The sequence below is a fragment of the Nothoprocta perdicaria genome, unplaced genomic scaffold (genome assembly GCF_003342845.1).
Source record: "Nothoprocta perdicaria isolate Ctin4 unplaced genomic scaffold, notPer1 scaffold_50, whole genome shotgun sequence".
In the NCBI taxonomy this organism is placed as follows: domain Eukaryota; kingdom Metazoa; phylum Chordata; class Aves; order Tinamiformes; family Tinamidae; genus Nothoprocta; species Nothoprocta perdicaria.
This window is the reverse complement of record NW_020455755.1, coordinates 3,459,351-3,471,939: the sequence shown is the minus strand read 5'-3', so window position 1 is coordinate 3,471,939 and position 12,589 is coordinate 3,459,351. Positions and strand designations below refer to the sequence as shown.

Below are 12,589 nucleotides of genomic sequence, written 5' to 3'. Positions count from 1 at the left end.
CGAGCGGCGCCGCGCGGGGCTCCCGCAGCGGGACCGGGCTCCGCGCGGCTCCCAACGCGCGGGACAGCTCCATCCAGGACAGGAAGGCTCCGTCTTGCACGGCCTGGCTCCGAACGGCATGGGCTGTATGGCAATGCCCTATAGGGCATGGAATGGCTCCTTATGGCTCTATAGGGCATGGAATGCTCCTTATGGCACAGCACAGCTCCACAGGGCACAGCCCACCCACGACAGAGCTGGCACAGCTGGGCCCAGCCCACCCTTGATGGGTCCAGTTCAGCATGACAGGGACATGGGGCAGAGGCAAGAGCACAGGCTGGTGGCAGGGACATGGGGCAGTGAAAGGGACATGGGGCAACGGCAGGGGCATGGGACAGTGACATGGACACGGGATGCCAGAACATCGGCAGAACATGGGCCACTCCCCTGGGTGCTGCGGCAGGTCTGGGACACCAGCAGAGCCCCAGCCGGGCCGGGCAGCAGGGAAAGGGTTCAGCTCCCTGCAGCCCTGCATCCCCGCCTGTTACCCGCCCCCTCCTTGGCAGACCTCCGGGGACAGAGCCCCGTTGCTGTGGCATCAGCAGTGAGGTGACGCGCGGGGTCCCATAACGTGCCAGTTCTGCCACCACATCAGCCCTCAGTCCCTCGGCACATTGCCCTGGGCACGAGGCCTCCCGGGCCGTGCTCTGTGCCTGGCGGTTCAGTGCCATGTCCCTGTCCTGAGGGTGCTCCTGCCACCCCTGGACAGCAGCAGCCAGCGTGGGAGCTGGTGCTCAGTGTCCCTGTAGGGTGGCACTGTCCCTTAAACACACTGGCCAGGGCTGGCAGTCCCCTCAGCTTCCCTGCCTGCTGGCTCTGCACGTCCCCTTTCCCGGGAACCTCTTTGCAATTCAGAGCAGTGCCCGGCAAGGCGGGCGGCAGCGACGGTACCGCGGTGCCTGGCCACCAAACACCCCGGCAGGGCTGGCAGTGGCCTTAAGGCACCTGCACCTTGCAGGCCCCCACCCCAACGGGCACCATGCACCCCAGGGTGCAAACACCCGCTTTGTGGCAGTGAGCGCGACCGCGCTGCTCCTGTCCCCATGCGCCGGGCGGGCACCCAGGGCGCTGGCAGGGACCCAGCGCGGCGGGCGCTGCCCCCGCTCAGCTGTCGCTGTCCGTGACGCTGCCGGCGACGGCTCTGCCTGGAGCCGGGAGCGGAGCCGCCCGGGGCTCCGCAGGGCCGCGCTCGCCGCCGCTCCGCGCACATGGACCTGCGCCCCGTCCCCGGCGCCCGCGAGAAGGGCTGGTACCTGGCCCTCATGGCGCCCAACGTCAAGGGGCCCAGCTACGCCTGGCTCGACCCGTCCCGGCTCTACTGCCACCCGCAAGTAGCTGCGCTCGGGGTGGGCGGCTGGCACGGGGTGCCTGTAGCACAGGGTGCCCGGCGGGGCTGACACCGACCGGGGCACCCAGCACCTCCACTGTCCCGCAGGGCCTGCAGGACTGCGTGGCCGACCTGCTGCAGCCCTTCTGCGGGGACACCATCGACCTGGTGGCCGGCATCGACGCCATGGGCTTCATCCTGGGTGAGCGTGGTGGCTCTGGCGGTGGCGGTGTCCCCCCGTGCCACGGCTCACGGCCGTCCCCGTGCAGGCGCCGCGGCGGCCGCCGTGCTGCACAAGGGCTTCCTGGCCATCCGCAAAGCCGGGCACCTCTGCGTGGAGACGCTGGCGCAGCCCTACACCGACTACTCGGGGCGCCAGAAGCTCATGGAGATCCGCACCGACGTGCTGGCCCCAGGTGAGCCCCGGCGCGCGGCCGTCGCGGCGCCCGGCACGGGGCAGCCCCGGCGCCTCAGCAGCCCCGTGCCCCCCGGCCAGGCCTCCGCATACTCCTCGTGGACCAGTGGGTGGAAACGGGCGGCACCATGCGAGCGGCCATCGAGCTGGTGGAGCGGCTGGGGGCGGTCGTGGCAGGTAGGGCAGGGCGGCGGGCAGGGGGGCAGCGGGACCCCCTCGCCCGGCACCGCTGAGCGCCGCGGCCGCCCGTCCCCGCAGGCGTCGCCGCCATCTGCATCGAGGACAGCGAGGGCGGGCGCTGGATCCGCGCGCGCTACAAGTGCGCGCACTGCGTCCCGCCGCGCCTGCAGCCCCGCTTCGACCGCCACCAGCTCGACGGGCCCTGAGCGCCCGCGCCGTGACCGCCCGGGCCACAGCAGCACACCTCCCTTTTTGCTTTCTTTTTGTTTAAAAAGTGTAAAAAATCATTTTATTATGAAAAAACGGAGCTAATGGCGTGTGGCGTTGCATAGCTAAGGAAGCCGCAGCAGCATCTGCACCAGCCCCGGGCACCGCAGAGGGCCCGGCCGGAGCCAGGAGGCACCTCGGGGTGCTCGGCCGGTGCCCCCGTCTTGCCCGGGGCCGGTGCAGCGATGGGGGCAGCGTGGGCGCTGTGTCCCCGGGGGCGCTGGGCGGGCGGCACCGTGGCTCTTTGGTCTGGGTTTGGGTGCAGGGAGGCTCCTCACTGGCAGCACTTGGGCTTCCTGCGCGGCGCCGTCAGGTACAGGTCGCTCTCGGGGCTGCTGATCCCTGGCGGCGGCAGGGCCGGGTCAGGGGGGCGGCCGGGACCCCCCGGTTGGGCCGGTACCGGCGCCCCGCTCGGCCGGTACTCACGCACGGTGTCGGCGATCCTGCGCGCGCCGCCGCGCTCCAGCTCGGCCAGCACGCTGCTCTCGAAGGCCAGCGCGGCCACGCGGAAGAAGAAGTCCCGCACGTTCTCCCCTGTCCCCAGGACGGGCCGCGTGAGCATCCTCGGCCCCGTCCCGGTCCCCGCCGCCCCCCTGCTCGGCCCTGGGGACCCACCGGTGAGGGAGGAGACGGCCCAATACTCGGCCTGCATCTCCTGGGCCACCTTGAGCGCGTCCTTCTCCATGAGGCTGTACTGCGCCGGCGTCTGCGGAGGGGACAGCGCAGGGCCGTGGGCATGGCGGACACTGGGGACACCGCTCTTGTCACTGGTGCGGCCCCCCGGGCAGACACACTCACGCTCAGGTCCTTCTTGGAGCCCACCAAGAAGAGGATGACGTTGGACGGGTCGTTCTCCTTGAGGGCATCCGCCAGCCACTGCCTGCAGGGGCCAGCGCCGGTGTCACCACCGCTGTCACCCTGCGCTACCGCCTCGCTCGAACCTGCTCGCCCCTGTCCTACCGCGTGTGCTCCAGGGAGGCCACGTCGTTGAGGTCGAACACGATGACGATGGCTGGGGGAGGAGGAGAGGTGAGATGAGGACGGTGGGGACGCAGCGGGGACGCGGCGGGGACGCGGTGGCCTGCGCCTCACCTTGGGCACCGCGGTAGTAGGTGGACGCGATGCACTTGAAGCGCTCCTGGCCGGCCGTGTCCCACCTGGGGACGGAGGGCGGTCAGAGGGGGACACGGACGGGGGACACGGTTGGGGGGCACCGCGGGGGGCCCCGTTCCAGCTACTCACAGCTGCAGGCTGAAGGGGACGCCCAGCACCTCGAAGCGCTCCATTTCGAAGTCCACCCCGATGGTGGCCTTGTAGTTCTTGTCAAAGGTGTCCTTGCAGAAGCTGGGCACAGCGGGGGCAGGAATGAGTGCCCGCTGGGCCTGGGGGACGGCCGGGCGCACGCCGAGGGACGGCGGCGCCGAACACGGCCCCGGCGGGCACCGAGGGGCCGGCCTGGGCGCTGCCCCCGCCACGGTACCGGTTGATGAGGCAGGTCTTCCCCACCGAGAGGTCTCCCACCACGATGATCTTGGAGATCTTGAACCTGCAGGGGCACGCGGGGGCTCAGCAGCACCCCCATCTCCTCCGGGAGGATGGGGAGGCAGCTGGGGGCACCTTTGGGTGCCACCCACGCGCCCACCCCCCTGTCCATCCCAGGGCATCCTAGAGATTTTCCCATCCCGGGATTTTCCTCGGGAAGGGGATGGGGCCGGGTAAGGCAGTGCGGAGGCTATGGAGCTATGGTCACCCCGCTTGGTGACCTCGAGCCAGGCGGGCAGCGCTCACCCCACGGTGCCCGTGCGCTGCTCCCGGCACGCGGCGGCCACGGCGGCGTGGAACGCGGGGCGGCCGTGCGCGGCGGCCTCCTTGCGGAAGCACTGCGGGGGGACAGCGGTGACGGCGGGGGGGGACACGCGCACGGCGCCGTCCCCCCGCGGGGTCCCCGCACTCACCTGCGGCAGCGCGGCCACCACCCTGTCCCTGCGCACCGGGGCCAGCACGTTCATGGCGCGCGGGGACGGCGGCAGGGCGCAGCGCGGGCTGGGGGCGCAGGGGGAGCCTTGGCTCCGCGGCCCGCTGTCCCCGGCGCCCATCGGTCCCCATGTCCCCTGGCCACCCGCAGGACGGCGTGACATGCACGCCCGTGTCCCTGTGTGCGGCTGTCCCCGTGTGCGGCTGTCCCCGTGTGCGGCTGTTCCCGTGTCCCTATGTGTGGCTGTCCCCGTGTCCCTACGTGTGGCTGTCCCTGTGTCCCCGTGTGCGGCTGTCCCCGTGTCCCTATGTGTGGCTGTCCCCGTGTCCCTACGTGTGGCTGTCCCCGTGTCCCTGCGCGCCGCTGTCCCCGTGTCCCCGGGCTCTGGCTGTCTCAGTGTCCCGTGTCCTGTCCCCGCAGCCCGGGTCTGTCCCTGTGTCCGTCCCCATCCATGTGGCCGTCCCTGCACTCCTTGTCTGTTTGTCCCCATGCCCGCCTGTCCCCATCCCCCCTGCCAAGCTACCCCCATGCCCGGTGTCTGCGTGTCCCCGCGTCCCCACGTCCGCCTGTCCCCACGTCCGCCTGTCCCCACGCCCCCACGCGTGGCCGTCCCCACGCGCCGGCTCCGTCCATCCCGCCGTCCCCCCATCCCCGTGGCCACGTCCCCACATTCCTGCACAGTCCGTCCCCCCGCCCCGTGCCCCCATCCGTCCCCGTGCCCCCCCACCGTGCCCGCCCCCCCCAGCTCCCCTCACGCCGCCTTTCACGGGCCCTCCCCCCCCGCGGGAGCCCCGTTACCGGGCGCCTCCCGGCTGCGCAGCGCTGCTCGGCGCCGCACGCCCAGCCCCGGCCACGGGCGAGCTGGCCCCGCCCCGGGCCGGCAGCTCCGGGCCCGCCCGGTGCTCGGGGCCGGCCCGGGGGCGCTGCCCACGGTGGGGGGGCCGGGACTCCCGCACGGGCCCCCCCCGCAGCATCCCGCCCCCACTGGTGGCGGGGGCGGCGCGGGACTACAACCCCCATGATGCCCCGCGGCGGCGGGCGCCACAGCGCCTGCGCCTAGCGAGCAGGAGGCGGGTGTGGCGCCGCGAGATTCGGAGGGGAGTCTCGCGAGATTTGTCGCTATAAGCCCTTGCGGCGCGGCGCGGGCAGCCCCTTTCGGCTCCCGCCGCCTGGCCAAGATGGCGCCCAAGGCGAAGAAGGAGGGTGAGAGCGGGCGGCCCGCGGGACAGCGGGCCCGGCGCGCCCCGGATGCGGCTGCCGCGGGTACGGCACTGCGCGGAGCGCCGGGCTGAGCGCGGGGCGGCGCGGGGAGGCCCGGCCGCGCCGCTGGGCCGCGGACACGTGCTGGTGGTGCTGGCGGGGTGAGGCGGCGGGGAGGGCCCCGCTCCAGGCCTGGAGGCCTCAGTGTGTGCGGGCTCGGGGGATGTGGGCGTTGGGGAGCGCCCAACCCGGGGATGTGTAGCCTTGGGGGGGGGGTGGCCCTGTTGGGTTGGGGGGGCCCAATCCCCCGGAGAGGCCCCGTCTGTGCTGTGGTGGGGGGAGGCCGTGGATTCCCGTGACCCCCCCTCTGTTCCTGCCCCTCCTGCCTGTGCTCACTGAGCTCCCGCTGCAGCCGCGCCCCCCAAGGCAGAGGCGAAGGCCAAGGCGCTGAAGGCCAAGAAGGCCGTTCTGAAGGGGGTCCACAGCCACAAGAAGAAGAAGATCCGCACGTCGCCCACCTTCCGGAGACCCAAGACCCTGCGCCTGCGGCGGCAGCCCAAGTACCCCCGGAAGAGCGCCCCACGGAGAAACAAGTACGTGTGGGGTGTTGGGCCCTGCTGTGGGGTCTGCGGGACAGAGCAGCCCCGTGCACAAGGCACCGTGGTGGGGGTTGTGTCCCTCCAGAGGTCCCCGCCAACAGAGGACCGTGTTAATGTGCTCCCCTGGAGCATTACACTCAAATAGAGGGGTGCAGGTGATGTTTACATGCGACCAAAGCCTGAGAGCTTGTGATTAGAACTGTTTTTTGGCAACTGATGCACCCCCAACTTTCTTTAGATGATATCTACAGTGCTTGGAAGCCCTCCAAGTGCAGCGGCAGCAGCTTCTGTTGGCCTCGCGTAACCAAAGGGTCTCTCTTTGGCAGGCTTGACCATTATGCCATTATCAAGTTCCCTTTGACCACAGAATCAGCAATGAAGAAGATAGAGGACAACAACACTCTGGTTTTCATCGTTGATGTCAAGGCCAACAAGCATCAGATCAAGCAGGCTGTCAAGAAGTTGTATGATATCGATGTGGCCAAGGTCAACACATTGATTAGGTAAGAGGGGGAGAGGAGGGCATGGGTGTGTTGGGTGCCCAGAATGGCTTTTAGCAGAAAAATCAAAGACAAGCGAGTTCCAGCAGTGCTCTGAGGAAGGCTGGGATTAGGCTCTGTAGCGTTTGTAGCATTACAGCTTTCATAAATGCGACTCCTGTGTCAGCTGCATTTAACTGGGAGTGCAAAAGGGCAGCAGACCAAAGGGTTGCCTTCCCTGGGGACCTTTCAGGCCCCAAGGGAGATGTGCAGATGATGTGAACTTTTTTTTTTCCCACTGATTAAAGTGATGTTTCCAAAGGAACCACTGATGCACACTGCGCTAGCGGGCATGTGGAGGGGATAGGGGAAGCTGCCTGCCCCTGTGCTCATGCTTCTCGTTGCACTGCAGGCCTGATGGGGAGAAGAAGGCTTATGTTCGCCTGGCTCCAGATTACGATGCTCTGGATGTAGCAAACAAGGTGAGAAACTCTTGAAACTGTCAACTCCTCTTTACTGTGTTATATCTTCAGCACCGGGCTGCTGCTTGTGTGTTCATGTGAGATACTTGCGGTGTGCACACCAGCACCTCCGTGGGATGTCCTTGCTGTTCAGCTGGATCCAGCTGTGTTCACAAGCAGGACTATTTTGCAAAGTTTTAAAGTCCCCAGCAGGATAGATGCTGTTCTGTAACTCAGGCTGTGCTTTGAGACTCGAGAGCTATAAAACACGGAGTGGGGAATAACACAGACGTTCCACCTGCAGCCTCCAGGTCCAAGCAGTGCTTGTCCTGCCAGCGTTGATGGCCACTGCAGCCCATTTGAGTAACATTGGTGGCTACTGCACAAAGAGGAGATGCTTTCCGAGGCCCTCGTGCCCTGGCTGAAGGAGCATTTCTCTCCTTGGGGTAGTACAGGTGTTGAGACAGGGAGCACAGTTGCCTGAATCGACACAAGGGGTCACAGTGGAGTAAGTGTAGAATAGGGCTGTGCTGGAAGTGAGGCACTTGGGCGAGTCTGGGAGGAGCAAGACTGCCCTTAGAGGGCAGGGGAGATCACTCTTAAGTGGTGCTATGACGTGTGTGACTGAGGGCTCTGCCTTTAACATATTTTCCTTTTTTCCAGATCGGAATCATCTAAAATGCTTCTGCTGAGGACTGTACAGATGGGATAATAAATCCTGTTAAACTAGTGAGGGGCTCTTGTGTTTTATGACTGCACAGCCCACACAAAAGAGCAGCCGGGAGCCCGAGGGCTGCGTATCTGTAAGCCCAGCTCCTCTCATGCTGCCGCCTGGCGCCAGGCTGGCAGGAATGCGGTGTTACCTGTGCTGGGTGTTGCCCTGCGTCTCCTTTCTCATCGCTGCGGGGCTCTTGGATCACTGTTTTTTTGTGCTCGGGGTAGACTCGAATGAGGTGACACTGCCCTGATTCTCGAATACACTTATTTACCAGAGATTTGTGGTATCCTGATGTCTCCTTGCCCTGGGTAATTAGCATGTGCTTGCAATCACTGTGCTAAGTGCCCCATGTAGCTTCCTTACTGTATCACTCTGGAGCTTTCCACAAGAGTACCAGTGTCAGGAGGTAGGTATTGACTACAGCAAGTGTGTGTTTCTGGCTCAGGTCTGGAAGCAGCTGCATATTCCACCATTTTCTTAGTTTTATTCAACTTCACATAGGCTGCAGACAACTCCTCAAACTAGTGGCTGCTCTGTATTTTTTCTGGTGCAATCCCTAGTCCACTGCAGCCTGGTTTCCTTGACACAGTTCCTGTTGTGTTGCCCACAACCTCACTGAGTTCATGGTCACGATCAGAGCAACTTCCAAGCTACTGCTGCTGCCTTTGTAGCCTTTTGCTTCCTCAGAGTGTTTGGAGAGTCCTAAGAATGTGGAGCACTCGAGAAGCAGGAAGTAGCAATAAAACATTTAGGTAGTTAGATAAACATTTAGGGTTGCTTAGTCTTAAGTATGTAGATATGTTATGCTAAGAGAGATGGTGAAAGTTGGTGACCAAATATTGATCAGGGTAAAGGAGCTCTTGGCTGGTGGGTTATTGTGTTTCTGCCCTAGCTTCTTGCCAAGGGTATTTGAGACCTGAGCACGAGCACCATGGAATAGTGTTTGCACATGCGAAGGGTGGGAGTTGATCTGAGCTGGCACTGCTTCCAGGACCTTGGGAAGGGTTTGTTCTGGGCTGAATGAGAGCTCTTCAGGTCATGCTGGGCTTTGGCCCTCACTAGGATCTGCTGTGGAGCAGCTCCAGGTACTGAGATCTGCAAGGTAAGACATGAACTGTGTTGGATTGCAGGTGGTTTCTGCAGCAGCGCAGGGATCTTCTGTGGAGGCATCTACATGTGCCCGCCTGCTGTGACACAGCTCAGCTGCCATTGGCGGGACAAAGGCTGTCCAAAGCACTCGTGGTTGTGTGGACAGACCCTGGCTGCCCTCGTGTGCTGCTTGAAGCCAGCCTGGGTGTAGAGTGGTGGGGAGAGCTCCTGTGCTCGCTGCCTCCTGTGCCTGCAGGGCGTTGGGCTGGGCTGTGCATGCGCAAAAGGAGCAAAGCAGGGAATGTTCCGTGTTGAGCAACAGGTAGGGAAGAGAAAAACGACCTGGGTGGCTGGGTCCCCTGCAGCTGGCTGTGGGTGCTGTGTGAGGATGTCTCTTTTGCCCTGGGTGCAAGCCAAAAAACCATGAGAAACTCTGAGCCCTCAACATCCCCAAGCCTGGGCAATGGGCTGGAAGCTCCTCAAGAGCAGAGGTTGTTGACAAGGTGTTCAGAGACAGATAAGGCCGGAAAGAGCCGCTGCCTTTGCTGCCCGTGATAGGGCCCTACTGCCAGGAGCAGCGGTGTGAGGCCGTGGGTCGGATCCTGCTCTCTCCCTGGGCTGTACCTGGTGTTTGTGCCAGCCCGAGCACTCCAGTTTCAGCCAAGATGTGGGCACCTACGTGGGCTTTGGCTCACCCGGAAAGGGGAGAAGCAGCAGCAGGGGCTCTGCAAGGGCTGCCTGGGGCTGCCCCACGGGCTCTGCTCAGCAGAGCTGTGGTTTCCCCCAGGAAGACATGGGTCCCGTCACCCCAAATAGCTGAGAGCTGCTGCTGGGGGGCTCTGCGCCACGCCGTGAGGTGGGAGCACAGCCCTGCAGGCGCCGCGGAGGCTGGGCCGGGAAGGCTTTTCCCATCAGCATGACTTGCATTCTGCCCCGACCCTGCCTCAGCTGGGCCCGGCGGGCGCTGCCGCCTGGCAGCCTGGCACCCAGCGCGCGGCTTCCCGGCGCTCGCCTCCGGGGCCGGCAGCCAGCCCGGCCCACGGCCGCCCCAGCCCGCCCGGCGCGCTGCTCTGATGCTCTGGCTGCAAGCCAGGACGGGAGCCGGGCTCGCTGCTCCGGGAAGCTTTGTCACGCCACGGCCAGGGCGTTGCTGACTGGTCGCTCCAGCTCTTGCGGCACCTCCACGTCCACTGTGAGCTGGGAAAGATGAGGAGAAGGGTGTAGAAATTGGGGTGAGGGAAAGCTAGGGACTAGGCTTGACTGTGGGGTGTTTGCAGATGGATTTCATGTAAGGAGGCTTAAATTGCATATGCCGAGGTGAGAGGTAGCTCCTGTGCTGCTGGCAGCTGTGTGGAGCTGCCGGTCAGTCCTGGGCTCCTTGGGTGGGTCTGGCAGCTGCTTTGAAGCCTCAGTAGATTCCTGCCCACGCAGTGTCCTGGGTGTCGTGTCCCTGCTGATTGCCAGGCTGTCCCCAGCCCCTGTGCTGGCCTAGGAGTCCTCAGCACGTGCTGGCGAGTCCTGGGGAGCACCGCTGGCCGCGGGGCAGCTCCCAGCGCGCTGTGGATGGGGCCATCGCTCCCTTTCCACCCCCCCAGCTGTGCCGCTGTCCCCAGCTCGCTTCGAACAGCTCCGCTGGCAGCGACGTCCGTGGGGCTGATGCTGCCCTGCAGCGGGGGCCGCGCGGCTCTCCCTCTAAGCCAGGCTGCTTACGCTAGTCCGGAGGGATCCCAGAGCTGTCACGTCAGCAGGATTTGTCTTCCCAGCGCTTTGGAGCTCCGCGGGACCGGCTGGGCCGGCTCAGCCCTGCTGCGGGGCACCTGGCTGTCTCCTCTGCACGGTTCCTCCTCTCCCGCTGCCGGGGCTGGGGCTGGGGAGGCAGGCGGCTCCTGTCCCCGCAGCGCGGGCTGCCGCGGGCCGGCCGCTGTGCCGGGCTGGGAAGGCGGCTCCGGGGGGATGTGGATGCGCAGCCGTCTCGCAGGAAGCGCCCGCGGCCTCCCCATGCCGGCTCCGCTTCACGTGGCTGCGGGTGAGTCACGCAGCCCGGGCAGGGCAGGGAATGCCGGGGGCCTTGGTCGCTCCTGGCTCCCTTCTCCTCCCTGCTCAGCCCCCAGAGCTCAGGGGTCTCTGCGAGAGAGGAAGACGGGGGGACCCCTCCACAGGAGGGGCTGGTACCTCCCTCAGGGGTGTCCCAAATGATGCAAGGAGCAGAAACGTGCCCTCTCCTTCCCTGCGGCTGCTGGCCTCCCCTGGGAAGGGGATTACATCCATTCCCATGTCCCATTTCTTCCCATCCTCCCTGTGCCGCCCCGGCTCCGCGCCGCACAGGCGGCCGCACGCTCTGCCCCGTGGAAAGGCCAGCCCGGACACGCCGCGGCAGCAGAGAACAGACTCCTTTAATGCACGTAACGCCCAACAACAACAATGCGGGAGGGACGCGGCCCTTCCCCGGCAACCCTCTCAGCCGGCGGCTGCAAAAGGCGGCCGCTCCCGGCCCCCGAGCGCCCTGCGCCGGAGCCGGCTCGGGCTCCGTCTCATCCGTTCGGCCCCTGGCTTTGGCGGCGGCCCCGCGGCTCTGCGGGGCTGGCCCAGGAGGGAAGCGAGCGCTTCGGGACGGCGGAGCGGGTGAAGGCAGCGAGCCCTAAGGCACATCGGAGCAGGTACGGAAGGCCTCCCGGAGCCGGCGCCGGGCTCCCGGCACGCGGCGCCTCTCAGTCTATCAGGAACTTCTCCCCGTCCACGTCTCTCCCTGCAGACGCCTTGTGCAAGGAGGGGAAGAAGTCGGAGCGCAGGAGGCGGGAGAAGTACATGAGGATCATGGCGTCGAGCAGCAGGAGGTTGGCCATGAGGAAGGCACCCTGGCCCTGCACCTCCACGTAGCGTAGGAAGTACCAGGTGAGGTAGGCCTGGGGCGCCAGGCGGAAGGCGAAGTACATCACCAGGTTGACGTACTTGTTGAGCTCGTAGAGTGCCGGCGAGGGCACGTTGCTCATCTTGAGCAGCATGCGCGCCGTCAGGAAGATGTTGCTCACCTCCACCAGCAGCAGCAGCATCGCCGCCACCAGGAAGCGGCCCGTGACGATGAGCGAGACGAAGGCGGAGATGGCCTGGGGCGGCAAGGGGAGGTTGTGACACCTCCAGGGTCTCGTTGGCTAGCGTGTCCCCCCCCACACACACACACCAGGAGATCCTTATGGGATCCTCCCGGTGGCACCATGGGCTACGTGGTGCTGGGAGGAGGAGGGCCGGGCTCCGTGCGGGGTGTACGCGCCGCGGGGGTACCCACCATGGCGTGGTGCACCAGGTACTCCCAGGACGAGCGCGACTGGTGGTTCATGATGATGTCCAAGCTGTCGTGGATGAAGTAGCCTGCGGGGTGGGGGGCAAACGCCACGAGGGGCCCGGCTCGGGCGCTGCTGGGGACGGCAGCGAGACGGGCCGGGCGGAGCGACCAGGGTCCCCGCACGGTGACCGGGGTCCCCACACGGTGACGGGGACGCCATCCCCACCGGGCACAGCACGGCGGCCGGCAGCCCCCTTACCTGAGGAGAAGCAGACGAGCAGGTGCCCCGAGACGCAGTAGCCGTCCTGGATGTCCCCGAGCAGCTCCGAGGAGTTCCAGAGGCTGCAGACAGCGGCGCGGCGGCGTGAGCGCCAAACGGGGGGGGGCCAAAGGCAGCCCCCCACCCCCGGGTGCAGCCGCGTCCCCCCCGTTACCTGAGCAGCGCCCAGAGCCCCGCGAGCACCGAGTGCGCGAAGGAGACGAGCAGGTTCCCCCAGCGCCAGGCGCGGCGCGGGCGGCTCCGCACGGCCGCGGGCCGGGGCAGGCGCCGCGCCGCGCTC

At 66.0% G+C, this 12,589-nt stretch overlaps 4 protein-coding genes and 2 non-coding genes across 6 annotated transcripts in view; 4 read left to right on the top strand and 2 right to left on the bottom strand.

The window, feature by feature from the left end:
* The first annotated feature begins 1,247 nt into the window (after positions 1–1,247).
* LOC112954557 (adenine phosphoribosyltransferase-like) lies at positions 1,248–2,209 on the top strand. Its single transcript, XM_026047752.1, has 5 exons — positions 1,248–1,370; positions 1,475–1,568; positions 1,636–1,782; positions 1,863–1,958; positions 2,040–2,209. Exons 1-5 carry the CDS (start codon positions 1,248–1,250, stop codon positions 2,165–2,167), a joined length of 588 nt encoding a protein of 195 aa, XP_025903537.1. The 3' UTR covers positions 2,168–2,209.
* A 258-nt stretch (positions 2,210–2,467) lies between these two features.
* Positions 2,468–4,324, bottom strand: RAB34 (RAB34, member RAS oncogene family). The gene is made up of 10 exons (XM_026047924.1): positions 4,184–4,324; positions 4,017–4,108; positions 3,709–3,774; positions 3,471–3,572; positions 3,321–3,385; positions 3,189–3,240; positions 3,027–3,108; positions 2,844–2,934; positions 2,655–2,762; positions 2,468–2,570 (listed from the first exon to the last, which is right to left on the bottom strand). Exons 1-10 carry the CDS (start codon positions 4,322–4,324, stop codon positions 2,503–2,505), a joined length of 867 nt encoding a protein of 288 aa, XP_025903709.1. The 3' UTR covers positions 2,468–2,502.
* A 1,015-nt stretch (positions 4,325–5,339) lies between these two features.
* On the top strand, positions 5,340–7,672 carry RPL23A (ribosomal protein L23a). Its single transcript, XM_026047753.1, has 5 exons — positions 5,340–5,406; positions 5,816–5,996; positions 6,329–6,505; positions 6,894–6,963; positions 7,606–7,672. The coding sequence occupies exons 1-5, from the start codon at positions 5,382–5,384 to the stop codon at positions 7,618–7,620; spliced, it is 468 nt and encodes a 155-aa protein (XP_025903538.1). The 5' UTR covers positions 5,340–5,381; the 3' UTR covers positions 7,621–7,672.
* Positions 6,151–6,225, top strand: LOC112954747. Its single transcript, XR_003250777.1, has one exon. It is a non-coding gene; the product is annotated as a small nucleolar RNA Z17 (small nucleolar RNA).
* On the top strand, positions 6,749–6,818 carry LOC112954745. Its single transcript, XR_003250775.1, has one exon. It is a non-coding gene; the product is annotated as a small nucleolar RNA SNORD42 (small nucleolar RNA).
* A 3,692-nt stretch (positions 7,673–11,364) lies between the features above and the next one.
* Positions 11,365–12,589, bottom strand: part of TLCD1 (TLC domain containing 1) — a 4,624-nt gene continuing 3,399 nt past the window's right edge. The window contains exons 2-5 of the mRNA XM_026047923.1: positions 12,464–12,586; positions 12,289–12,371; positions 12,033–12,115; positions 11,365–11,853 (exon numbers count right to left, since the gene is read on the bottom strand). Of these exons, the coding sequence (XP_025903708.1) occupies positions 11,458–11,853; positions 12,033–12,115; positions 12,289–12,371; positions 12,464–12,586 (685 nt within the window). The 3' untranslated portion in view covers positions 11,365–11,457. The remainder of the gene's footprint in view (positions 11,854–12,032; positions 12,116–12,288; positions 12,372–12,463; positions 12,587–12,589) is intronic.

Excerpts from the sequence above, each read along its gene's own strand:
- LOC112954557 (XM_026047752.1), top strand. The coding sequence starts at position 1,248 with ATGGACCTGCGCCCCGTCCCCGGCGCCCGCGAGAAGGGCTGGTACCTG. Across the intron at positions 1,569-1,635 it reads CGCCATGGGCTTCATCCTGG|GCGCCGCGGCGGCCGCCGTG; the intron begins GTGAGCGTGGTG and ends GTCCCCGTGCAG. Across the intron at positions 1,783-1,862 it reads CACCGACGTGCTGGCCCCAG|GCCTCCGCATACTCCTCGTG; the intron begins GTGAGCCCCGGC and ends CCCCCCGGCCAG.
- RAB34 (XM_026047924.1), bottom strand. The coding sequence starts at position 4,324 with ATGGGCGCCGGGGACAGCGGGCCGCGGAGCCAAGGCTCCCCCTGCGCC. Across the intron at positions 4,109-4,183 it reads TGGTGGCCGCGCTGCCGCAG|TGCTTCCGCAAGGAGGCCGC; the intron begins GTGAGTGCGGGG and ends GTCCCCCCGCAG. Across the intron at positions 2,571-2,654 it reads CAGGATCGCCGACACCGTGC|GGATCAGCAGCCCCGAGAGC; the intron begins GTGAGTACCGGC and ends TGCCGCCGCCAG.
- RPL23A (XM_026047753.1), top strand. The coding sequence starts at position 5,382 with ATGGCGCCCAAGGCGAAGAAGGAGG. Across the intron at positions 5,407-5,815 it reads GCCCAAGGCGAAGAAGGAGG|CCGCGCCCCCCAAGGCAGAG; the intron begins GTGAGAGCGGGC and ends CTCCCGCTGCAG. Across the intron at positions 5,997-6,328 it reads AGCGCCCCACGGAGAAACAA|GCTTGACCATTATGCCATTA; the intron begins GTACGTGTGGGG and ends TCTCTTTGGCAG.